The 25,260-nt window shown below is 43.1% G+C and overlaps 1 protein-coding gene across 13 annotated transcripts; it reads right to left on the bottom strand.

Annotated features, from left to right (window-relative positions):
- Positions 1–22,355, bottom strand: LOC149281125 (coiled-coil domain-containing protein 92-like). 13 transcript variants are annotated; one of them, XM_089499684.1, is made up of 5 exons: positions 22,080–22,136; positions 16,983–17,042; positions 4,025–4,174; positions 2,804–2,845; positions 1–1,807 (listed from the first exon to the last, which is right to left on the bottom strand). In XM_089499684.1, exons 3-5 carry the CDS (start codon positions 4,152–4,154, stop codon positions 1,032–1,034), a joined length of 948 nt encoding a protein of 315 aa, XP_089355810.1. In that variant the 5' UTR covers positions 4,155–4,174; positions 16,983–17,042; positions 22,080–22,136; the 3' UTR covers positions 1–1,031. The 13 variants fall into 13 exon arrangements, with proteins under 13 accessions (XP_089355810.1, XP_089355808.1, XP_089355813.1 ...); XM_089499682.1 differs by lacking the exon at positions 22,080–22,136 and adding an exon at positions 17,209–17,479; XM_089499687.1 differs by lacking the exons at positions 16,983–17,042; positions 22,080–22,136 and adding exons at positions 8,760–8,789; positions 17,209–17,479.
- Between the last annotated feature and the right edge of the window lie 2,905 nt (positions 22,356–25,260).

Raw genomic sequence — 25,260 nt, 5'->3', positions numbered from 1 at the left:
GGGGGGGGGATGTGCTGTGTGAAACATCCAAATGAGAGTGGTGCAAGCAGACTGGCAAGCATGAGTAGCACATTAAATTACACAGGGTAGTGCGTGAGTGCTCACTACCGCTATGTATTGCCTCTGTGCACTGCACACTGCAACTGCTCAATGGTGTTTCAGCCATATGCGTTGACTTCTACTTATGTCGCACTACACTGGCATTCAGAGTAGGAGGTATGTGACATAACTTTACCAATGGATATTTACACTATCCTGTAGTGAGTCGGATTTCAGCCTATGTTTGCGGAATTGCAGGGTCTGTCCTCATGGCTTGCTATCCCCCCTTTCCACTCTTCTGCCCCAGAGGAATACAGCGGGTTGTCATTATAGGTGACTCTTCCAAGTACTGAACAAAGGACACAAAAACAAGATCAGCCAGGGTTAACAAAATAGAGTTTGTTGGGATTTTAGTAGTTCTAGATAAAATTGTAACAGAAAATACGAACATGGGGATCAAAACCAGGTGAAGATTTTTTTTTTTAAGGGGAGGGAAGAGAACTCATTCAACTTGTCTTCCTTCACACACAGGCATCTGCATGGTGGCCAACATTACCCCTTGCTCCCAAACAACAAGTTTTCATGACTGTGTGAAGTGATAAATAGAGGGAAGGCTTTAACCATGAACAGCCAATACACAAGTGCTGCAAGGCTATCATGAGGAGGCTGACTCCATCATTACTACTGATAATAGAGCCTGTTGCTGGGGCATATGCCCACAAGTAGGTACACTTAGAATACATGAAGGAGCATTGGAAGCAAGCAGTCAGGCAGACACCTGAGTTTGGCCACAGCGTTTCATTAAGTAGTTACTCTGCAATATGAACACAGTCATATTGTGGTTCCATTGAAGAAGGTTATTCTAGTGATGGAGAGAATTTGGCATGCAAGGGGGGCATCTGAAGGGGGGGGGAGAGAAAAATGATTGCAGATGCAATTAACCCTATTTGTGGTAACAGTGCATTAACAGAGCCACCCCCTAAACAGTTTGCTTAAACAGTTCTATCTGTCCCCGAGTGCTTCCGGACCACTTTGCTCCCATTCACCTGATCCACTGCTAGGGTCTCAACCTCAGGCTGAGCCTGGGGTGGAGTGGCATGGTGGATTCGGTGTGCCACGCCCACGTGGGCCTTGTGCTGCTTTTCCCGGGTTGGGCTCTGTGGCTCGGCCGAAGTGCGTTCTGATGGAATTGGTGGAATAACTAAAGGCCTTTCTTTGATAAGGTGGATCTCGGTGGTTTCCCTAGCCAGCAAGAAGGGAGTGGGATCAGGCATAGCATCAACAGGCTCACGTAACAGGAGCTTGCGGCCATCTGATCCTAATCGGTAGGCCTCTTCAAATTCAGGGTTGAGTGGAGTGGACAGACTCTTCTTCATGCGACGCCGTGGAGTGTCTGAGAGCTTATCTTTAGGAGGGGTTGGTTTGTAGTTGGACAGCACAGGGCTTCCGGATGGGGAGCTGTCCGAAGTCCCACTTGAACTTATCAGCTTTTTCTTTGTCGCGTGCAGCTGCGAGGTGAGGTATGCAATTGTGCTCGCCCGCTGCTCCAATTCGCTTGACAGCATGTTCAGCTTGTGACTTTTCAGTTTGAGCTCTTCTAAATACTTCTTCTCCCTTTCCTTAATGGTATTCTCAAGCACCATTATCATTGCATTTTTTTGCTCCAGTTCCTTTAACAACTCATTGTTTTCAGCCTCTTTCACTTTAAGCTGGGCCTCAAGCTCTTCACATTTTCTTTTGAGTTCTTCACTTCTTGAGGTTCCATTTTCTGAAACAGCAGACAGAGAAACAGCAGGTAAAAATCAAGCATAGAATCATGAAATCATAGAACTGAAAGAGAACGCAAGGGCCAACCAGTCCAACCCCATTCTGTCATGCAGGAACTCACAACAAAAGCATGGCCATCCAGCCTCTGTTTAAAAACCTCCAAAGGAGGAGACTCCACTACTCTCCAAGGGAGTGTGTTCCACTGTCAAACAGCCCTTACTGTTGAGGTGAAAACTCTTTTCCTGTAGCTTAAATCCACTGATCCAGGTCCAAGCAGTGTCACAAAGAAGGCTCCTGTCTTCTTTTAAAAGAAAAACAGTTGCAGACTGGCAAGCACATGGCTCACTGAGGCTCCACTAGCCTACAGACCAGTTGTCTGGCTGAGAAGCATGAGCAAATGTTTTTCAAACAGAAAATAAGAAAAATGAACCCCTTCTTGACATTGCCTGCTAAGTTGTTGTCTGGTGGGAAGGCCAAAACAGAGGCACCCATATAGCACTGGCACATACATCCCCCACACTTCAAAAATATCTTGGTAAAAGCAAAAACAAGCCCTACAAGTCATCGAACTAAACTGCATGCAATCCACATAATACAGATGAATAACAGATTTACAAAAACAGTGACTGCAAACTGAGCCAAAATGTGTTTAGGAGATATTTCTGTCATCACTCTCTCACATCAATGGTAACCATTGACAAGCAGATTAGCACAAAAAACAGTGAAGTGCCATTGTGAATTTCCACCTGCCCTGGACTCAAGAGCAAACAGTACCAGCTGCCAACAACTTCTTTCTCTCTGTTTGTCAGCTTTAGCATACTTGTGTTTCTTAATGGTTATAAGAACATTCTGAGACCTGTTGGCTTAATCTTTTCATTTGAATCTCTATACAAAGCAACATGCTAAGAGCAAAACTAGAAGGTGCTTGGCACTGGGCCTTTGCCTTGCCAACTCCGATGTCTCCTTCTACCCCCAAATGGAATGTGTTATCTCTCACCTGTTAAGTCTGAACTTTTGAGCGTCAACTCATATGTCAGATCTGAAAAACACACATAATTAGGAAACTGCTTACCATCACATAAAACGTAGAAATAAAACATTGCTATTAAATAATGTTTGTATGATCTTGTGGTAATGGAGTTGTGTGACAGATCTCACACCAGGACCTCGATTTTATTTATTTATTTATATTACATTACTTATAACTTGCATCCATAAAACATGCAAAACAGGTTACAAACACATGCACATAGGAACAGCCAAAAATAAATTCAACCCAAAGGCTTTAGTGCTTAGCACTATAAAACGGTATAGAAATGTAAGCGCTATTGCTATTTAGAAATATGTTGAAATAAGCAGTGAAGAAAACATGTACTGCTGCTTTGGGAGGGAGTGCAAAAATCCAGGTGAAGTAGTTGAAAGTTTCCACTGCTATGGATATTGCCTCTGCTATAAGGCTGATACAAGCATTTGTAAAATAATATCAGCCACTTGGACTGTGATTTTGTATTATTGCATTGCATCGTACTTTACGGTATGCAGTGGCTTAGTGGTTAAGATGCCAGTTCTGGTTGGCAGTTTGGGGCCCATGTGCCGCATGATGGGGTGAGCTCCTGTCACAAGCCCCAGCTTCTGCCAACCTAGTAGTTCAAAAGCATGCAAATGCAAGTAAATTAATAGGTACCATTTTGGTGGGACGGTAACAGCGTTCGGTGCAGTCATGCTGGCCACATGACTACCAGAGTAGTCCTTGGACAACACCGGCTCTTTGGCTTAGTAATGGAGATGAGCATTGCCACCTACAGTCAGTTATGACTAGCTATTCATGTCAAGGGACTACCTTTACCTTTTACCTTATTGTACTTTATGCTGTATAGTATTTTATGTTGTTTTCATTGCCAGTATTTTACATTTTCTATGTGCTGGTGTGCTGATTGTAATGCACTTCATTTATTCATTCAAGCCACTGGATTAAAAGAAGGCTGGAAGATGTCCCCATTTTTGAGGTGGGACCATCAAGCCAATTGGATTGTCACTTGTATGCTGGAAGAATTGCCAGGCTTATCCTGCTGAACTGAACCCACATGAGGGAAACAGCTTGAAAAAGGCCTTGGTATTATGGAGAGTGAGTACAGAAAGAAAAGAAAACAGAACAAAGGGAAGCCACTTCCACACAAAGTCACTGGGGGTGGAAGGGAGGTGGCTTTTGCCTTGCTACCTGTACAGTGCTGCTGCAGGCGTCGAATTTCAGCATGCAGCCCCTTGAGTGTGTCAGCATGCTGTCGCTGGAGAAAGAGCAGATTCTTCTGGGCACTATGCAGCTGGTTCTCCAGGTTTGATGATGCCATCCTGACATCCAGTGAATCTGCTGGAGGGAGAAGGGGAAAGAAAGAGGCCATCTTTTACTTTCGAGGGCAAATCTTGTTCTTCTTGCAGTTTGCATGTCTACAACAAAACTAGCAAAGTCGGTTTGCAATGAAGTCAGCCCCACCGAAGTGTCACCATGCACAGAGAGGTTCACTCCCTTTGCAAAAAGGCAGCGCATCCTTGTCACAAAGGGAAAGCCCAGCTGCCTACATGTTTTATGCTAGGATTTAGGTATCTGAGGCCTGTTACAGACAGCCAAAATAAAGCTGCTTCGAGTCACAGTGGAGGTATGGTGTTTCAATGATGCATGTGTCCTAAGAGTTCAGAAGCCACACCAAAGCCACGCTCCAGTCCTTAGGGCTGGAGCATGGCTTTGGTGCGACTTTTGGACTCTTAGGACACATGCATCATTGAAACACCATACCTCCACTGTGACTCGAAGCAGCTTTATTTTGGCTGTCTGTAACAGGCCTGAGATTCTCTTCCAAAGTCTGCACTCACTGCCACCTCCGACAGCACTTGATATTGGCAGCTGGGAAAATAGCAGTGCACTGGGGGAGCTGTGGCCACAGGAGAGATAGAGTGGAGGGGAAGGAAACTACGGTACTATGTGCTCATTTGTTTGCAGTTTACAGATTTATAGGATTAGTGCCAGACAGACTTTAGGGTGGTAATCCCTTTAGGAGACTGAAGTAGAGTTCTGAGCAAATGCAAGAGAGTGTATGTCTCTTTCTAGGTATGAGCTGCCAGTCACCTTCCTGAGCCACATTTAGATAGATGTCATAATCCTGCACAGACGGGAAAGCCCACTTGGCTAAGCCAAGCACTCAAAACCCCAAAGCAAACAAACACTAGCATGGCTAGCCAAAAGTGCACCTGAGCAGCTCAGAGCAGCATGGAGGCCTAGTGCAGTGGGAGCTAAAAAAACTTCCTCAAAGAAGCATTTAGTTCCAACATCTATCTGCAGGAGGGCAAGCTTAGAACAGTTGGGCTGCTGCCGTAGCTGGTAAGGGTCCCATATCCGCAGCCTTAGTTGAAACAAAGCCTCAAGCACAGGCTGGGGTAAAGGTGTATAGGGCGCTGCTCATGCTTAAACCTGTTCCACTATCATGGGCATCTGTCATGGCCCTGAGCAACAGCATCTCTAGCCTCAGCTGTCCATTGATTTGGCCTATAAAGTGCTTATGTAGAAAGTATCAAGACATCAAAGCGTACAAATTACAGGCACAACTTCAGTGTTGAATAGTCATAGTAACAGGTTGTGATTTTCCTGACTGACCACCTCTGGAATTTAGCTGGTTTCCATCTAATAAGGAGATGATATCTGCTACCAAATGAGGCATAATGCAAGCGAAATGGCTTTCTTATCAACCTATGACTTGCCCTGTACTCTGCTCCCAAGCACAGTGGCAATGCCCTCTTGCTCTAGCCTACTTCTCTTTCACACAGGTCAGTTTACTGACTTGCCTGCACATTTTATACCATCTTCCTCTATGGCACTGAAGCAAGATTGAGAAACCTGAACAATCTGGGGCAGATAAACTGTTTTTTTCTAATTTTTTTTTTTTAACCACAGATGAAGGAATTAAAGGATTAGCAGACAGATGACTCCAAAGACGACTATTTTTTATTGCCTTTGCCTGATGAAAAAAGAACGTCAAAAAGAATTTTGCTCCTTTTGTAAAGGTATTGCCATGGTATGGACTTTGGATTTTGCTTTATAGTTAAGGCAGCTACTCCTGAAACTGTTCCTCTTATTACAGCTCCAGTTCGGTCAAGAAGAGGCATGGATGGCATGAGACAGCCAGTCTAGACAGAAACAAACACTGAGATACTGATGATCGGAGACACACCATGTTATGAATTCTAGCACAAGAGGTCCATTCTTTGCCTTACACAGTCTGCTTTTCTCCCATTTTACTTTGAAAAGAAAATTAAGGCAATTGTTGGCTATTTTGAAGCATTGCAAGTGCACCACACACAGATGGCTGGGATGGGTTGAAGGAACAGCTCAAACCAGCAGAAGCAAGTGAAATGGTTAAACTGAGGATTAGTGCTACCATTACCAAGCCTCCCAGGCAACCAAGAACTGGTAGATACTGTGAGTGGAGTGCTTAACGGTGCCTACGGACAACCCTTGCTTCATTTCAAGCTTCAGGGCATGAGGGAAACCAACTGTCATTTTTAACATAAGGCCGTGATAAAGCACAAAACTCTGAAACCCATCAAACAGACTCTATCTAGGTACATATAAAATACCCAAGCAAAATGAATTCAAACTTTTTAAAACACAGGGTGGGTGGGAAGCAGTGGACTAATGGACTGGTATTAATGCATCCGTGCCATTTCTGACTTGCTTCAAGTGGCAATCCCCAACATAAAGTAAACCCTGGCAACCAACTGGGGGTGGAAATGCACTGCAAGCATCCCATTCGGTTCCCTTCCTGGCCTCAAGGCCCTGTCCTTTACTAGCACTGTCATTATTTCTTGACTACATTATCTCTCTCAGACAAGTCAAACCTTGTCTGCAAAGCTAAAAGCTTCACTGCACCATCCAATTCCTTAAGTGCTTACTGAATTCCTGAGTGGAGGGACATAATGCAAAAAGGATGCTCCTTCCCTGAGCATACTGACCTTTTCATGTGATCACTCTTTTTATCTTTGCACTGTGAAAGGAAAGCCGAGAGGAGCTTTCTCTCTCAGGGGGAGGGAAAAGAATTGCATTTCATGCCGTCACACAACATTCATTTTAGAATCATTCCAACTGATATATGAAAGGCACCTGGTGCCATACAAACTGCTCTCTCTTTCCAGTAGATGCCAGCATACAAAATACACTCTGAGCTTCTGCAAACATTCCGCTAATGAATTGCGCTGGGTTTATTACTCATTTACTACCAGTACTTACATTTATACTTTCTCTGGCTAGTGCCACTGTTGGGGCGGGGTGTTGGGGGGCAGAATGGGAAAATCTGAAGTTATTTCCTTGGCAGAAAGCACAGCAAGGATTCAGACAACATGTGCAGCCTCTTTTGAAAGAATCACTCCAGGAATCAAGAGAAAGGAATTTTGTACTGGATTTTATATTTTGTGATTGATCAGCAGGTAAAATAAGGCAAAATTCTGAGCCTAACATACTTCAGGGAGTCAGGATAAAAAAGTATAGGCCACTTTATGCTTACAAATGTATTTTGTTACAAATCATTTTGGCATTTTGGTTTTCCATTCCTCTTTCAGCAATGACTAAAGTTTCCACCCCGGACTTATGTGTTGCTGCAATACACCTGCCCTGCCATTCTGTTGCTGGTGGAGAGCGGACATATTCTGGGACCTCTGAAGAACCCTGGCAGATTTTGGCCAAAGATGCCCTTGGTCTGTGTCTGGCTAAGGCAACATAGGAGATGATCACACTGAGAAAAAGGACGGGAGAGAAGCGGGATGCCCCCGTCCTTATCGCACGATCGTGCAAAGATTATCACAGGACGTCTCGTGACACTGCACTCATCCTCTCCTGTCACTTTTCATTAATGGTAGCTTCCCGTTAATGAAAAGCGACAGGACCATTCCACTTCATTGTCGGGAGTAGGACGGGATGAATGTGATGTCACGGGACATTGTGTGAAAATCTTTGTGTCATAAGAACAGGAGCATCCCGCTTCTCTCCTGTCCTTTCTCTCTCTAGTCAAATGCTTCTCTGATCCTCTTCTCCTGTGATGGTGGGGTTATTACACATCAATGGCAAGTCTTAGAAGTGGTGACAGGGGAGCCATAGTGGAGTTCTGCATGCTTGGCACAACCATGATCCCAGCCACTGCATTTCCTCCAAAGTCCCACTTGTATAGCAGTTCATACCTAACCAATGCTGTCAATGCCAAGTATATTTCCCCCATTTTGTAACTATAAGCTTAACTATCCAATTGTCAACACAGATGGGCAAATGAAACTCACTGGAATAGAAAGTGAAGACAATCTAATGAAATCCATACATTCTGACAAGTTAAAGACCAAAAAGAAAGCTATACACTGCATTTCCCCAGAAAGGCACTTAGCAACACAGACAGCTAAGAGAAGCCCTACAAGAGTAAGGTTGGGGGATTTTCCAGATATTGTTGGGTTCAACCTCTCACCAGCCCCAGCCAAGTTCTGGAAAGCTACAGTGTCCCTGTTCTAGGAGAACAAAAACACTTGAAAAGGAGGCTAGTTCAAGCCTGAGTGGAAGATAGTGGGCTCGTGGTATCCGTTGGGGTTTGGTTCCAGGAACTGCTGTGGATACTAAAATCCATGGATGCTCAATTTCTATTAAATATGGTTGCATAGTAAAATGGTGTCCCTTGTATAAAATGGGAAAATCAAGTTTTGCTTTTTGGAATTTATATACTAATTTGAATATTTTCAAGCCATGGATGCTTGAATCTGTGGATATGGAGGGCTGACTCACTGTTCATAACTCTATTCTTTGGTATGGAATTCATATTGTTTTTCTCTCTTTGTCCATTCCTCCGTTCATCTAAATTGTTGAACTCATCTCATGTGACAGAACAACCTATTTGAGTCATACTTTATCCATTTATCTTTTCAAGTCATACTTTATCCATTAGGCCAATGAATTTGTTAATCTGCAGAGTAGGAGGCAAACACAGAGAGAAAAGGCTTTAAGATAATTCAGAACTCAGATGATTTGCAAAGAATGCTTGAACATACAGTATAATGATAAAAACAGCCTATCGCTTGCCATCTCTACCGAAACCAAATGTAATGAAAGCAAATTCATTCTCAAGAGTGCCAATCCTCATTTCACCATTGATATACAGTGGGCCTTTGGTATCCACTGGGGTTTGGTTCCATGGATGCTCAAGTCCCATTAAATATAACAGCATGGTAAAATGGTGTCCCGGTTGTAAAATGGCAACATCAAGGTGTGCTTTTGGGTCTTTATATATATTTTTGAATATTTTCAAGCCGTGGATAAAGAATTGACGGATAGGGAAGGCCAGCTGTTCAAGTGGAAGGTAACAGAAATCTGGAGGGAATGCCTACAGTTGGGAGGAAGAAGGAGACACATGTTAGAAATATGAGGATTGAGCAGGCATGGTGGACATGGTGAATTGCTCTGGTGAGGAGAAGAGGAAAGAAAATGTGTGAGGGAGGCTTTCCAATATCTCCTTCCTCAGCCACCCTAAAAGGGAATAAGGAGAAAGAAGAGGAAAGTTACATTTCCCATAGAACAAAGGAGGTGAGATTACCTTTTACTACAGTATGCCTATGGGGAAGGCATGTGTGGATGGGAATGATGGCAGTTGCCATAACACACTCGGAGGTCCCCTTCCTATACTCCCAATATTCCAGTCATCCCATTTTTGGAATCAATTGACTAAATAAACTGAAAAGAATGCAAGCATGGAAAACACACTTAGGCTCTTGCTTACAGAGACTCCAATTCAATTCAAGAAGCCCGACATTTTATAAACATTTCAGTTTTTATTTCAAACAACAGAAGGCCTTGGGGAGGAAAAATCTGAGGGACTTGGCCACTTTGGCACCTCAAGTCTGGTCCTTAACCTTAGACATTTAAAAGGTGCCTTCTTCCCCATCTTCCAATAATATTCTTCCAGCAATATAGATCTTGGGGTCTTTTTGCTGGATGCATTTTGCAAAAACAACCAAAAAACCAAGCAGGTAGCCTCTAGGAAGAGAAAAACACCTCAAGATGCTATCAATGAGCCCATGTTCTTTACAGAAGGCTACAAACTCTTCTGAATGTGCTTGCTATATGTCAACATCAGATGCTTTTACAGAGGGCATGTTCTATCCACCCCACCCTAATTTTCCAGACAGACGGCCCTAGAATCCCTTCAACCATTCTTCTCTGTGCTCCAGGTTTCGATATCACTGCAGAGTTATTTTTAGCGGCTGTGACAAGTCACTGATGGAGCAGCAAAAGAAGAACAATTAAGAGGAGCCAATCTCAATAGCAGGCCTCAGCAGTGTTCTGATCTGTTCAGAGCCATGAAAACCAACATGGTTTTCTTGTTTTCCCCAGCTCCTTTTTGGAAAGCTGACCTCTTTTGCATGAAATCAAAGAAGGTTTAAAAAAAGCAAAAAGCAGGTAGGAACAGGACACAAAGGATCACCTTTGGAAGCTGTATGCATCTTAATGCTTTTAATACCACTCACACACGAGGGCAAGAGCCATCTCTTACAAGCCACAACCAAAATACCAAAGGTCAGGAGACCAGACAAAGCTCCACATGACCTACTACAGTGGAACGCGAGGCTCTGTGAGCCACATTGGACCCGTCTCTGGCCTGCTGCTCCTGCTATGCCAAGGTGCCTTACACCTGCTAACTGCATTTCTTTAACAATATTCTTCTTGGAGTCTTACATGTAGGAACCAAAATACATTTAGCAGCTGAGGCTACACAGGCAGCAAGAAGTGTCCAACCCTGAAGCGACAGAAATGGCTTGTAGGAGTTAATGGAGTAATGGACCCTGTGGGGATGAGTAAAGTTATTTCTGGGTGACAGTTTCCCAGAATCCACTACCTAGAGTATTAAGTTCCCAAAAGTAACCTTTGAAATGCTCCTCTATGTTTTTTTAATACTTTCGGCAAATGGAAAACTACTGTATATACGCAACTACAGTTGGCCCTCCTTATCCACAGATTTAAGCATCCACAGCTTGAAAATATTTTTTAAAAAGTATAAATGCCAAATAGCAAACCTTGACTTTGCCATTTATATAAGGGACACCATTTTGCTATGCCACTGTATTTAATGGGACTTTAGCACCCACAGAATTTGTTATCCAAAGGGGGTCCTGGAACCAAACCCCAGCGGATAACAAGGGTCCGCTGTATAAGTTGACCTCATGTATGAGTCGAGGGCAGGTTTTGGGGCTGAAATGATAGCTTTTGATATGACCTGTGGTTAAGTCGAGGGTAAAACCTAGAGGCATGTAACAAAGGATGAAGGAAAGGATTACGTTGCCAAAACATGGCCACTCTTTTCCCACCCCAGCATTTAAAAAGGCTAACCCAGCACAACCCCTGGTATGCTATAATTTCTATTTGTACATCAAAATTCCTTAAGGGGACATTCAAAAAGTTAATTCCCACTTCTGCAGCCTGTCCTACCGTCCCAGGGTCTTCGGTCTCATTCTACTGTCATCTGGTCTCAGGTGCGAGGAGTCCGACTATAAACGAAAATGGAGTCTTAGGACAACAAAACTCAGTACTCCTTTCCTGCCACTTCCTTTGGGTTGTTCTGCACATTACCCAGAATGACGCAGCAGACCAAAGTGGCAGAATTATGGACTGTGGAACTTCAGACGGAAGGTGGCTCATGGGTCATTTTTTGGGGGAGGGACCCTCATTCACAGCAAAGAAACCAAAACCACACACAGAATAGAAAATGCAAAGCAAGACCTGCATGCGCATTGCGCTTAACTATATTTTATTTCGCCAACGTAAAAATGAAATCAACAAATGCATAGTTGCTTGCTATGTAAATTTCTATCCCACTTTTCTTCTAAAATAAGACATCTAGTTGTGGGGTGGGGAAGGAGAAAAACAAACTGCACTGCATATGAAATTTTAATAGCTATTTGTTTTTATTATGATGAAAATGAAGAGCAATAAAGAATAATAATAATTATTAATAATAATAATATATTTAAACAAACATGCAATCTAGCCCATCAGAAACAGAAACTTAGCACAGTACAAGGTATTGTTGTTGGTGTTTTTTTTAACACAGGAGTTAAACCTCCCTAATGTTTAATATCTTTTAAATTTAAAAAGGATGTGGAGAAACTGGAGCGTGCGTGTCCAAAGGAGGGCGACTAAAATGGTGAAGAGCCTGGAAACCATGTCCTATGAGGAACGACTTTGGGAGCTGGGGATGTTTAGCCTGGAGAAGAGAAGGTTAAGAGGTGATATGATAGCCCTGTTTAAATATTTGAAAGGATGTCATATTGAGGAGGGAGCAAGCTTGTTTTCTGCTGCTCCAGAGAATAGGACCCAGAGCAATGGATGCAAGCTACAGGAAAAGATATTCCACCTCAATGTTAGGAGGAACATCCTGAAAGTAAGGGCTGTTCAACAGTGGAAGAAACAGCCTTGGAGTGTAGTGGAGTCTCCTTCCTTGGAGGTCTTTAAGCAGCAGAGGATGGATGGCCATCTGTCAATGGAGATGCTTTGATTTGGAGTTCCTGCATGGCAGAATGGGGTTGGACCGGATGGCCCTTGCAGTCTCTTCCAACTCTGTGATTCTATGACCTCTTTACCTGTAGGCTAAAGAGGTCCAACCCACAATTCCTGTTATCTCATCCTCCATAATATGTACTTGTGTCTTCCCATCCCTCTAATCCATGAAACATATTATAGTATTCGTCATAAAAAGCAAGCTCCTACTTTATGTTCACTTCACACATTTGGGTATACAGTGGACCCTTGTTATTCACTGGAGTTTGGTTCCAAGATCCCCCGTGGATAACAAAATCTGTGTATGCTCAAGTTCCATTAGATATGATGACATAGCAAAATGGTGCCCCTTATAAAAAATGGAAAATCAAGGTTTGATATTTGAAATTTATACTTTTTTGGAACATTTTTAAACCGTGGATACTTGAATCTGTGTATAAAAAATCAGCGTATAAGAAGGGCCGACTGTAATTTAATACGACTCTTAATTACACTGTCAGATGAATACTGACACAGAAAGTTCAACAGTTCTACATCCATAGGTGCCTAAAAATAAGAGTTATGCCAAAACGGCATCATAAAGAAGCCCATGGACTATGTGCCCAACTGCACAAACACTTCTGAATATTTAATCTCTGATGGCTTTAGTCGAAAGGCTTCAGGGATGCAGCAAAACTGCCCCACCCTCTACTTCTATGCTTCAGACCAATGCTGCATAGCTTAATTTTTTAAAGTATCTATTTATAGCCCACTTTAAACATCGTCCCCAGTGCAAGTTGCCATAAGTGAGGGGGTCTGCAGAGTAAATGGGAGCAAGGCTTTCGTGGTGAGCCATTTTTACAGAGAGGAAAAATGACACTCAGCAAATCAGATGTTCTGCTAAAGGAATACAGTTAGGAACATTTTGGTTTGTCGGTGATTTCCAAGGCTCTAAATTAGCCTTTGCATTTATAATGCAATCAAATGCAAATTCCATTTGCTAGCTTTATGATTAACCAGATTTGCAGGCAAACATGGAAAGGGAATTTCACCTTTTTCTTCCCCTAAAGGGGTTCCTGGGGTGTGGTGTGATTCACTGTTGCTACCAATGAGGGATTTCCTCCCAAAACAAAGTTTCAAAGGAGGGATTTCCCTTGCAATCTGAATAAATATGTTCACTCTGCTTTACAGTATTTCGCTTTTTTAAAAAAACCAAATATCTAGTTTGGACCTGAGCTTTCCGAATACAAAAGTGATTTTGTCCTTCCTGTGATCTTAGCAAAAATTTTGTCAAAGTGAACACATGCTAGTTCTCAGTGCAGCATCTTGTCTAAATTTAAAATACCCACAGGACACCTAATAGTAATGTTGGAAGAAGAAGAACACAGCAAGCTATGCCTGATTGCAGACGCAGAGCCAACCCATTAAATTCTGCTGCCTAACGAAGAGCAGCAAATTGCACTTCCCACCCATTCAATGTGAGATTCAGAGTACCCTAAAAGAGTGGTTTCAGTGGTGGACTATGACTCTGGAGACCAGGGTTTGATTCCCAGCTCTGCCATAAAACCCACTGGGTGACCTTGGGGAAGTCACATGCTCTCAGCCTCAGGGGAAGGCAATGGCAAACCTCCTCTTGCCAAATCTTGCCAAGAAAACCCTGTGATAGGGTCACCATCCACAGGAAACTACTTGAAGGCACCTAACAACAACAAAAACCCTAAACCTGACCACGCTATTTTGGCACATGAGGCATCCACTTCCCCACCCTAGCAGCCAAAGTACAATTAAACATTTGTCCCCTTGTGTGAAAGTCTGCTGCTTGAGGCAACTGCCTCATCCTGCCCTATAGCAGGGCCAGCCCTCCCTAACACACCCCACCTGGGTTTTATGCAGGTCCCATTCATTTCAATGGGAGTTGGCTGTCAAGGTTGGGAGAACTGTAATGATATTTATTGGAAAAACCATCTCCCTCAAACAGGTTACGAAAGACAAAGATACAGGACAGCCAGTTTGATGCTTTACACCGCTGTGTAAGCAAACCATGCATTTTCAAGCATTTCAGGCCTTGGGCTGCAGTTTCAAGCCCTGAAACCAGCACATTTCCTCGCAAAGAAACTTACTCATGGTTAGACTCTTGGTCATTTAATAAGGGCAGCATTGCTATTGCTGTTTCGTTTTTAAAAAGGGCCCACGGTGAGAAGACAGGTAGATTATAGCAAACCCATGCATCCCAATCAAAATTGTCCATTATTTGCAGTGCCACACTTGCTTAGGAATGAATGTGTCTACAAGTGGGAAATGGGGATGGAGCGGACCTGAGGGAGGAGGCCTCTGGTACCACCATCATGGCCTAAAGGTCTGCCCCAAACATGAGACATCTTTCACACTTTGCACCAATGCACTGTAGTCCCCATATGTGAGGACAATACAGATTTGTTCTTACAGTATTTATTTTAAAAACCAAGTTGACCCAGCCTAGCATGCCTTCTTCACAAAGCAGCAACTCACTGGCACTGCTCCTCTTGTCAGTAAGATGCCTCCTGTGCCATCGCTCCAAACCAGGCAGACTTTCTGCTGATCACACACCAGGGCAACTTGCCATGAATTTACAGCACAGTGCAGACAAGGATTTAACCAAAAAATTATTCTATAAAGCAAGAGCAGACAGAATCTGACATCTCACAAAGTCTAGCTCAACCTGAACAACACCTTCAGCCTTAGCATCTTACCACTGCAACAACGAAGCTCGACACTGGCTCCTTTCTTAAATAAAAATGCATATCTAAAAGAAAAGTACATAAAAAGAGTTCACACAAATTCCGGTCACAGTGGGGTACCAATAGCTATTAGCAATATAACGTTGTGTTGCGTTTTTTTCTGAGTCACATTAGCAATAAAGATACAAGAAACAGCTATGGAGAGGGATTGGTTTAAAGTTTCTTTGGCCTATCCGCAGCCATACAGGGGAATCAACAAGTTCTAATTTGGGGTGGGGAGGGTCTTCTCTTCTACTATCAAAGGGCAAACTATCTTGTTTCGCCCCACCCAAAACGGTGGACCGCATCAGCCAACACCATTGTTTACAGTGATATAGCAGAAAAACAAATAAAATTAAATATTCCAGCCATCTGGGTCTGAGTCCTCCAAAGATGGCTATGTTAGTGAGGCATAGCAGGGGTGAAGCCGCAGTATGATGGTTTTAAACTACACACTGCAGTACAGCAGGAGAGGGAAAATATGTGCAAAAATGAAACAAAAATATTCAAGTTTAGCTTCATGTCACTTTAGAAATCTTTACCTCTCCTTTGAATTATCCAAAGGGGGCACTGTAACAAGAGCGTCACAGTGGCAGACCTCTGTTTGGTGAGTAAAATCCAAACTCTCTTAGAGGATCAAGTTTACTAAACAAGCCATCAGTATCCCCAATCTTCGGGGGCAACATCAAAATGTGTTCCTGTCAACACGCATGTGTGTGCAGACACACACTGCTATTTCTTAACCAGGTACCAAAATATTGCTAACTGCAAGCAAACAAGTGGTGTCTCCCAACGTTACCTCTACCCTAGAAAAGTGGAAGGAACAATATTTAATACTGTAATCTTCACCGCCACAAAAGGCTCCATCCATGGTACCCTACAGGTTCAGATCCTTCATGCTGTAAGGGATCAGATTCTTTTGTTATACTTGACTAGACCTATGTGTTGACTGCCTGGGTCTACTATAGTTGGGACTAACCGCCAGGATACCAACCGTTACCTTTTCCCCAACTTTCTGTAGGTCTGAGGGCTTAAAGCCTGTACTTTAAGAGAAATAAAGAATTTATGTGTCGCCTGTAGCAAACCCTGAAGTCAGTTTTAATCCATCTGTTATTATTCTTCATGTCGCATCTACAGTCTTCAGAAGTAACAGATTCCAGTATTGGCCAGTTAACAAGAAATGAAATCTGGAGTCTGTTGCTTGTCTGCCCATCCATTACAAAGTATTGTCATTCAACATGGTTTTGTTTTATCCAATAAAACAGAACTGGATCAGTTAAATCATAGAATACTCATGGCCTGCTGCTTTTTAAAAACTAGTATTACAAACTCATGCTTTGAAGTTACAAACAAGTAGCGTTTAAGATGCTGTCATCATTTGGGGGAAAAATGGTACAACTGGGCAGCAGCTATGAAAATGATTCAGAAGTTAGACGGATCCGACTGTCAGTATTTTAAACCATTTTAATATAGGTAACTTGCTCTTTGGCACGGCTGCCCTTCCTTTTAAGTTGAAAACAAATCAGCAAGCATCACATCCAGATTTTAAATCCCACAAAAAATAAGGCTGGGAAGCACGCTGCAATTTGCATCACCAATAGATCAGATAATGTAGAGAGATGACCCAAACACATCAACTCATGTTATGTTCCAAATATGATACAACCAATACAGGAAAGGAAAGAGACAGTCATGAACACTTAAGCTTTCTGTTAACCAAAATAAGCAGATACGTTGACTTAAAACCCAGTCTCACAGAAATGTTCTTAAAATAATCACACCAAACAAGAAATACCCAAGAGAAGGAGACACTAATATGCTGAGATCAATATGAAAGAAGACGATTCCTGTTGCATAAGAACTAAGAGAGGTACCTTTTGCTCAAGTAGTGCACATCCCCAAAAGCCAGCAAAGTCTCCTGGATCTCTTAGTACCTGCAATGCAGACAACAACCTCACAATCTGCCTTCAGAGCTGCCAAAGCCCCTCTGGGCTACCTTTTCAAACCTGCTTCTATAATGTAAAAACACGTATTAATACATTTCATGTCTCCCAGCCAGCGGTAGCAAATACTGAAGACTCGCCCGCCCGCCTGTCCTACCTTAAAACTGAGGCTGAGAGAACACGCAGACCACAGCCAGCTAGCTAGCTGGAAGATCCTCCATTTCCAGGGATGATGAAGCTTTGTTGGCTGCCATCTCCAGGAGTGCCAGGAAAATCAGCTGGGCTTGCACTGAGATTGGGACCCTCCTCCCCACCCAAGCCACAAGCCTCCCATCTCTGCCTCCTACTCATCCACGCTATGTGACTGCTGCTTCTCAAGATGACGGTGGCGATAGGGTGATCTCTTCCTCTCCCCACCCTCAGATTAAATGCAGCGTTGCCCTTGCTCTATGCTTAAAGGGAAACCAGATCCCATGCCAAATATTCGGCAGAAGATCATTCTTTCCCAGATATAATGCAACACAAGGGCAGGGGTCGGGGAGGGTCGGGAGAAGAGAGCTTTCCACTTGCATGAAATTCTAATGCCTTGCATGAAATTACAATGACTTAAATAAATTATCCTTCCACATTGCCAATGGGATGTGTGTATCTGTGGGGGGGGGGGGGGGTTCACACACTGCTCGGAGAAAAGAGGGCAGCGGATTAGCCACCTGTGCTCTTCTCTGTTTGCTATTGCCCTACAATGAATTCCAGAAGGGAATCAAAAACCAAACGCTCACACAATGTTGAGGAGGAGGGAGGGAGGCAACTGGAATGGGGTTACAGCAGAGATAACTGGCAGGAAAAGCAGCCCTTGCTTTTGTTCACCGATCTGAGAGAATACATGCCAGCCCTTGCCTTTTGGAGCACTCCAAGCTAGGAGGAGGCCCATAACCTTGAATGGAGCAAGTCTTCAAGCAGTCAAGAATCAATGGGATCCTCCCTTGACTGGGGGAAAGGACCAGTGGGGAAGAGGCTCTGTACGGAAATACACTCGTCCCTCCACTTTCACTGGGGTTAGGGGCACAGGACCCCTGTGAATGTGGGAACACCACAAATAACAAAAACACTGTTTTTACCAGAGATAACACCTCTCTAGGAATCTCTAGGTCCTCCGGGGCAACTCTGTGGTCCACATCTGCCAGACCTTGACCACAGAGTTGCGCTGGAGGAGCTACAAAGGCCTAGCGGTGTGTTCCCTCTAGGAATCTCTAGGTTCTTCAGTGCGACTTTTGGTTCAAGTTGACCACAGAATTGCACTGGAGGACATAGATATTCCTAGAGAGAACATATTAATCAAATCCGTGAATAATCAAAGCCGCAAAAGTCAAAGTCGCAAATGTGGAGGGATGACTCTTCTTTTGGCTCCATCTTTCCATTATGTGGAAGGCAAAGGCCCTAATTTTCTGTTATTTCACAATGGGGGTGGGAGACCTTTCACCTCTTCAAGATGTCTTCACTTTCGTTCCATTTCTTCCCGCTTTATGAGAAGGAAATGTGTAGTCTCCTTCCCAGAGTTTCTTATTCAGAGGAGACCATCACTCCTCCCCATGTTTTCTACCTATTTATATCACTGTCATCTTTATTTGCATACTTTATTTACAAATGTCAATACTGAATTTCCCCCAAAATTGAGACTCACAGTGGCTCACAAATTAAAATTCCACATAGTTAAGCCATACAAATGACTAACATTCAAATGGAAGTAAACTACCAACAATGAATGTCCCATAACAATTAAAAACATACAGCTAAAAATGAGAAAAAGCAGTCTAAAAACTGTTTAGGAACGACCTGGATCATTCCCACCCTACCAACACAAATGTGCAAAGAGCAGACATGCCACTTTCACATAATGATATGCCTGCCCCCAACAACGATACAGGAGGTTTTTATTTTCACATTTATTGGATTTATATCCTGTGTTTCTCCCAAAACTGAGATTCAAGGGAAGTACAGGAAGCCCAGACATTTCTGCCTCCCTGACAATACGATCTGATGCTCTGACTTCAAACATACATAGACAGTTATTGTTAATATTACACCTCACTGTACACAATATTTTACAGAACATTATAGACAGAAGGTGGGCCTCAGTCTCAAGGAGCTTTCAACCAAGAATTCAGCCTTGTGGCAGAACGACAATAGTGGGAGCACACAAGTGAAACAAGGATAATGGGGTGAATATGTTTAATGGTACATCTGAAGAGCTGCCCCTCTTGACATTCACAAGAAGGTACTTCTCCCACTCTAAATAAACCAGTGCATTTCTACAATGTGTGCTTGACTCTCTTAAATACCCTTCTTGAAAGATCAACCACTCCTTTGTCTGTCGGGGTTGGAGTGCAACACCCAACATCAAGTATGGCTCATAATATACCAAATCTGGTGTTGCAGAATACCATGTTCCCTTTCTAGAGCAGTACTATGCCCCTGGGGAAGTCCACAGTGTGCATACTTTCTCTTCAACTGACTGGCAATGCATCCTCTCAGATAAACAAACAAATTTAAGGATTAAGTGGATGGACATGGACTCTCCCGTGCTTCATAACCCTTTTGATGCAACACCCACTCCCTATCTAAGCTGAGGAAGAACCGTCCTTCTTTGCCCAGAGTATGGCACTTCACATCAGGATGAGCTAGGACTGTTTTCTCCAAGTGCATGTTTAAAGTGAATGTCTTCCTGACAATGGTGGAATTGTGCAAACCACTGTATTTCCCATTACTATGTTTGGATGTGAAAGCTGGACAGTGAAGAAAGCCGATAGGAAAAAAATCAATTCATCTGAGATGTGGCACTGGACAAGAGTGCTGAGGATACCATGGATACCATGATACCAAGAAGACAAACAAATGGGTCCTTGAACAGATCAAGCCTGATCTCGGAAGCCAAGATGATCCAATTGAAACTGTCGTACTTTGGCCACATCATGAGAAGGCAGGACTCGCTAGAAAAGACAATAATGCTAGGAAAGAAAGAAGGTAGTAGAAAGAGAGGAAGAACGCACACCAAATCATAGAATTGGAAGAGACCTCAAGGGCCATCTATCTATTGTAAGTCATTGTATTCCCCATCACTGTGCATGGATGTGAGAGCTGGACAGTAAAGAAAACCAACTGGAAGAAAGTCAACTCATTTGAGATGTGGCGCTGGAGAAGAGGGCTGAGGATCCTGTGGATGGCCAAAAGGACAAACAAACAAGTGGGTCCTGGAACAGATCAAGTCTGAATTGGAAGCCAAACTGTGGCTATCGTACTTTGCCCACATCATGAGAGGCATGAATAATTGGAAAAGACAGTAATGCTAGAAAGGTGGAGGGCTGTAGAAAGAGAGGAAGGCTGCATGTGAGATGGATGGACTCTATCGGGGGAGTCACAGGTACGAATCTGCAAGAATAGAGAAGGCTATCTGGAGACCAGGGTTTGAAACCCTGAGTGAGTACTCACTCACCAACCGCAAGGTTGTGAGTTCATTACCAACCAAGGGCTCAAGCTTGACTCAGGCTTGCATCCTTCCATGGTATAGATAAGTGGTATACAAATGTACTTACTATTGCTATTGCTGGGTGAGCTTGGGTGAGTCTGGCTCCCTCAGCCTCAGAGGATGGCAAGGGCAAACCCGCTCTGAAGAAACATGCCGAGGAAACCTAGGCTCCCTCCACACTGGAGAAATAACCTGGTTTAGCAATAGCAAATACTTTTCTATACCGCCTACCAATGTACTAAGCGGTTTACAAAGTGTAAGCCAATTGCCCCCAACAAGCTGGGTACTCATTTTAGCGACCTGTGGAAAGATGCCAGGCTGAGTTGACCCTGGGCCTCTGGCTGGTACTGAACTCACAACCTTATAGTTTGTGAGTGGATGGCTGCAATACAGGCATTGAACCACTGAGCCTCCAGGGCTCCGCTCTGGGCCCACAACAAACTCCAATCCCCAGAATCCCATTGCCTGGAGCCAAGGCAGTTAAAGCAATCTCAAACTGGGTCATATTCTCCAGCATGAAAGGTGTCCTCATGATAAGGTGGGAACCGACTTGAAGGCACACAACCCCAGAGCTATACTATAGGTTTCTTAAGCAAGGGCTTAGCATTTGCTGGGGTCTCCCCTCACTGCCCTATGTGAATTATTATTATTATTATTATTATTATTATTATAGTTTTTTGTGGGGTTTTCAGGCTATGTGCCATGTTCTAGAAGAGTCCACACACACACACACACTTATATATATCCATATCTCTTCCATGCCATCATTCTCTGAAGATGCCAGCCACAGATGCTGGCGAAATGTCAGGAATAAACTCTTCTAGAACATGGCCACAGAGACTGAAAAACCCACAAAAAACTATGGATGTCGGCCATGAAAGCCTTCAACTTCATATTATTATTATTATTATTATTATTATTATTATTATTGTTTTCTTATATCCCGCTGTGGCACACAAGTATAAACCAATACCATTTATGAACAATACAAAATATTTAAATACATAAACATCACATTTTAAAAAAACAACTAAACAATTTTAAGGATTAAAACAGCAATAAATTAAAATATCACCTATCAAAAGGCAAACCATTCACATTTGTGAAGGGAGGGCTCCCCTTCCAGCCCTCTCAGTCACTACAGTAGTGCTCCCCAGAGATTTTTGGACTCCAGCTCCCAGAAGCCTCAGCCACGTTGGCCAACAGTGAGGGATTCTGGGAGCTGAAGTCCAAAATCCCTTAAAGGGCATAGTCTGGAAGCCACTGAGTCTATGGTCCCCAAAGGGTGCCTTTTAAGGGGTTTTTGGACTTCAACTCCCAGAAGCCTCAGCCATGTTGGCCAATAGCCTGGGATGCTGGGAGCTGAAGTCCAAAATTCCCTTAAAGGGCACAGAAGCAGTCAAGCCAAAGGGGGGGGGGTTGCGTGTTTGTGGGACCTTCAGAGCCCCCCTCAGCGCGGGGCATGCTGGGAAAGAGGGGAAGGCGGGGCGTCTGCTGCTACTCACCCTCCTCAGCTGGGGTCTCCCTGTGCTCCCCCCGCCCCGCTCCAGTCCTGAGGGGGGGGGAGGAGGAGGAGGAGGAGGAGGGAGAAAGCCTCTCCTTACTGGGAGCAATGGGGGGAAAGGAGGGAAGGAAGGAAAAAAGGGAAATGGGGGGTGGGTGTCCGGCCTGACGCCGAGGCAACTGCGCAGGCGCGAAGGCTCAGGTGCAGCCGAGGCAAAACCTCCCCCGTGTCGCCATGGCAACCAGAAGGGCGCCTACCTCCAGCGTCGGTTGTTTGGGGCAGTTTTTTTTAAAAGCCTTAGAAAACTCCGCCCACTTGGCCTTAGGAGGGAGGGAGGGAGGGGAAGAGAAAAGGGGCGGAGCTTCCGTTGGCTCCACCCTGAGGCAGAACTAATCCAGTTTTGAGAGCGCTTGGCCTGCCCTGCCTCAGTGCTGGGAATTGTAGTTTTATTGTGGCCCCAGAGCCCTCTGACAGGGAAAGCTCAACGTCCCCCCAAACTACAGTTCCCAGAATTCCCTACCATTGAGCCATTGCAGTTCAAGCAGCCTCAAATTGGATTAGTTCTGCACTGTGTTTGGACCTCTGCCTCCTCACTGCAGAAAGCCCTGGGCTTTGAGGGAAATGGTGGTTTTGTGAGGCAAGGAAGCCTTTTTCTGTCACAGAGCTCTGAGGCCACAACAAACCATAATTCCCAGACTTCCACAGGGAAGGGAAAGTGGGGTCAGTAGACTCTTTGGAATGAGGAAAACCTGCACTTCAGAGTTAGGAGGTGTTTTAAAATGGCCGTTGTTAAACTGAAGGTGGCTTTGTGTCTTTGGCTGCGTTCACACTGCAGAAATAATTCAGTCTGAGACCGCTTGAACGGCCGTGGCTGAACGCTGTGGAATTCCCAGAATTCCATTGTATTCAGCCACGGCAGTCAAAGCGGTGTGAAGACGGGTTATTTCTGCTGTATGGACGCAGCCTTTGAGACCCAGCCTTTCGCCTGAGGTGGGCTCAAAAAGCATGTAGGCTCATATATAAGCAGAGATTTTAGTCAGAAAAGTAACTCCAAAAATCTGAGTCAACGAATAATAATAATAATAATAATAATAATAAAACCTGCCCTCGACATATACATGAGGTCGACTTATAGTCACGTATTATATACAGTACATTTTGAAAGAACAAAAGAATACAATCTAGACCACTCTCTCTCTGTATTTCTTTTTTATAAATAGATAGATAGATGATAGATAGATAGATAGATAGATAGATAGATAGATAGATAGAGATTCCTGTACTATTCTAGCCCCTGAATGAATGTGGAACTTTGCTTCAGTCAACCAGCCATAAAGCTTTGTCACAAATCCCTTAGTAATGGCTCCTCTGCAACACAGACCATTTCATATTTCGTGAGAGCTTTCAGATTTCCCGATATTTCAGCTAACTCTTTCGCCAGTGTTAATACATGCTCTATAAGTAGCCAATGGTTGTAACAGCTCTTATTTTTTTACTTTTAATCGTTTCTTAGTTATCAGTTTACCCCTATATATGAGATCTTTAAATCTAAAAATACCATTGGCCCGCCATTGTTTAACTGCCCCATTCCATCCTCTGTATAGAAAAAAATTCTAGAGCTGCAAAAGGTGCTATTAGATAAAGTAACTATTTTAATAACTATATCCATTTTGATCATTTTTTAAAAATTTTATCCCTTAAAAGGAGGTTGCTGTTTGTTTAAATTGTTGGTATTGTCAACTTCATAAATGGTCAGGCCACTTCCATAGGTTCATATCTTTCCATTTCCATATCTACCCACATAGGGGTGCTATGTCCTCTTATAAAATGCACCAGTTGGGTCAGATAAAAAGCTTCAAAATATACATATAAATGAGTTGAGTGCGTAGCTAGCACAACCGTTTTGGTAATCTGAATTGGATTGACTTTGAAAATCATACATTTTCCATTTGCCGAGATTTAATTTTATTTATTAGTGTTAGCGTTGATGGGGACAGACCAAAACAAAAAGGATAGCCTGGGAAGTATATTCATTTTACCTAGAGCAATTCTGCCTAATAATGCCAATTTCAGTTGAGAACCTCCTTCGACTTCATTTGAATCCATTTTATTATGGGGTTGCAATTTCTAGGTATGATTTGCTTTAAATCTTTGGTTACTGTGATTCCCAAATAAGGAATACTGACAGGATATCATATGAGCCGACTCATTTGTGACCATTTTTGTTGTTGTTCTATGTTACAATTTAAATCCCAAATTCTCGATTTTGTATAATGCATCTGAGGAAGTAGACTATGAAAGCTCCTGCTGCCAATTTCTTTCTTTCAGTTAGTCTCAAAGGTGCTACAAGATCTCTCTGTGTACTGATTCTACAGACTAACACGGCTATATCTTTGAATTGTATAATTTACCATTAACCTTGTATTTCCTCCATATAAACTGAGAATTTGTAAATGTTCAAGTATTGCTTCTTCTGTATTAGCTATGTACAGTAACACATCATCTGCATATAAACTAATAGTATTAAATATTAATAATCATTTTAGCTACAAACTGAGTTCAAAGTGCAAAAGTAGTTTGCCCTTAGTGAACTCAGCAGAGAAAAGAGAACCAGAGGGGTGCTTGTTTGTTCTTACACATTAATAATGTTTACCATCTTTTCCACACTTGGATGTTGGTTGGCCTGGTTTTCATCTGTGAAATGTTGAATGCTATGTGTCTGCAGAGTTTATCACACTGAGGCTAATTTCGGCATTAAAGAGAGGTTAAAGCGCATTTAAAGCATCCCACAAATAAAGCAAAAATGGTGAGTAATTGCACAAATGATTATCACACACAATTGTGGAAATAAAGCAATATTGGAAATGCATCGTCACTGAAATGCCGAAAGTCAAAAGATTTGCATTAATGCTTCTTTGTGACCACTTCAATGGTGGGTTTGGTGCGACGTCATGTGAAATGGTTTTGCGTAATTACGCCATTTCCCCAGGATATTCACGGGATGAACTCCCAATTTCCTTTGTGTGATAAACTCCTGTGTGTACAAAGTACCTGTTCTGGGAAACTGCAAGCCTACCGCATTATAGCCTATGTGCAAAGTATGCATTCTTTCTTTTATAAATGGGATCAGGAGGTAGCAAAAGCTCCATTTTACACTTTGGACACACTAACATTTGATAATA

Source organism: Sceloporus occidentalis, unplaced genomic scaffold (genome assembly GCF_023333645.1).
Source record: "Sceloporus occidentalis isolate IW3139 unplaced genomic scaffold, rSceOcc1.0.p SCAF_138, whole genome shotgun sequence".
NCBI classification, from domain to species: domain Eukaryota; kingdom Metazoa; phylum Chordata; class Lepidosauria; order Squamata; family Phrynosomatidae; genus Sceloporus; species Sceloporus occidentalis.
This window is presented reverse-complemented; position numbering and strand designations above follow the sequence as displayed.

Bases quoted from the DNA above. Each gene is read 5' to 3' on its own strand.
- LOC149281125 (XM_089499678.1), bottom strand. From the start codon at position 8,645: ATGAATTCCATACCAAAGAATAGAGTTATGAACA. The intron at 4,172-8,611 runs GTGAGTCAGCCC...TCCCTCCAGCAG, and splicing joins AAAGAATAGAGTTATGAACA to ATTCACTGGATGTCAGGATG. The intron at 1,808-2,803 runs GTGAGAGATAAC...CTGCTGTTTCAG, and splicing joins CAAAAGTTCAGACTTAACAG to AAAATGGAACCTCAAGAAGT.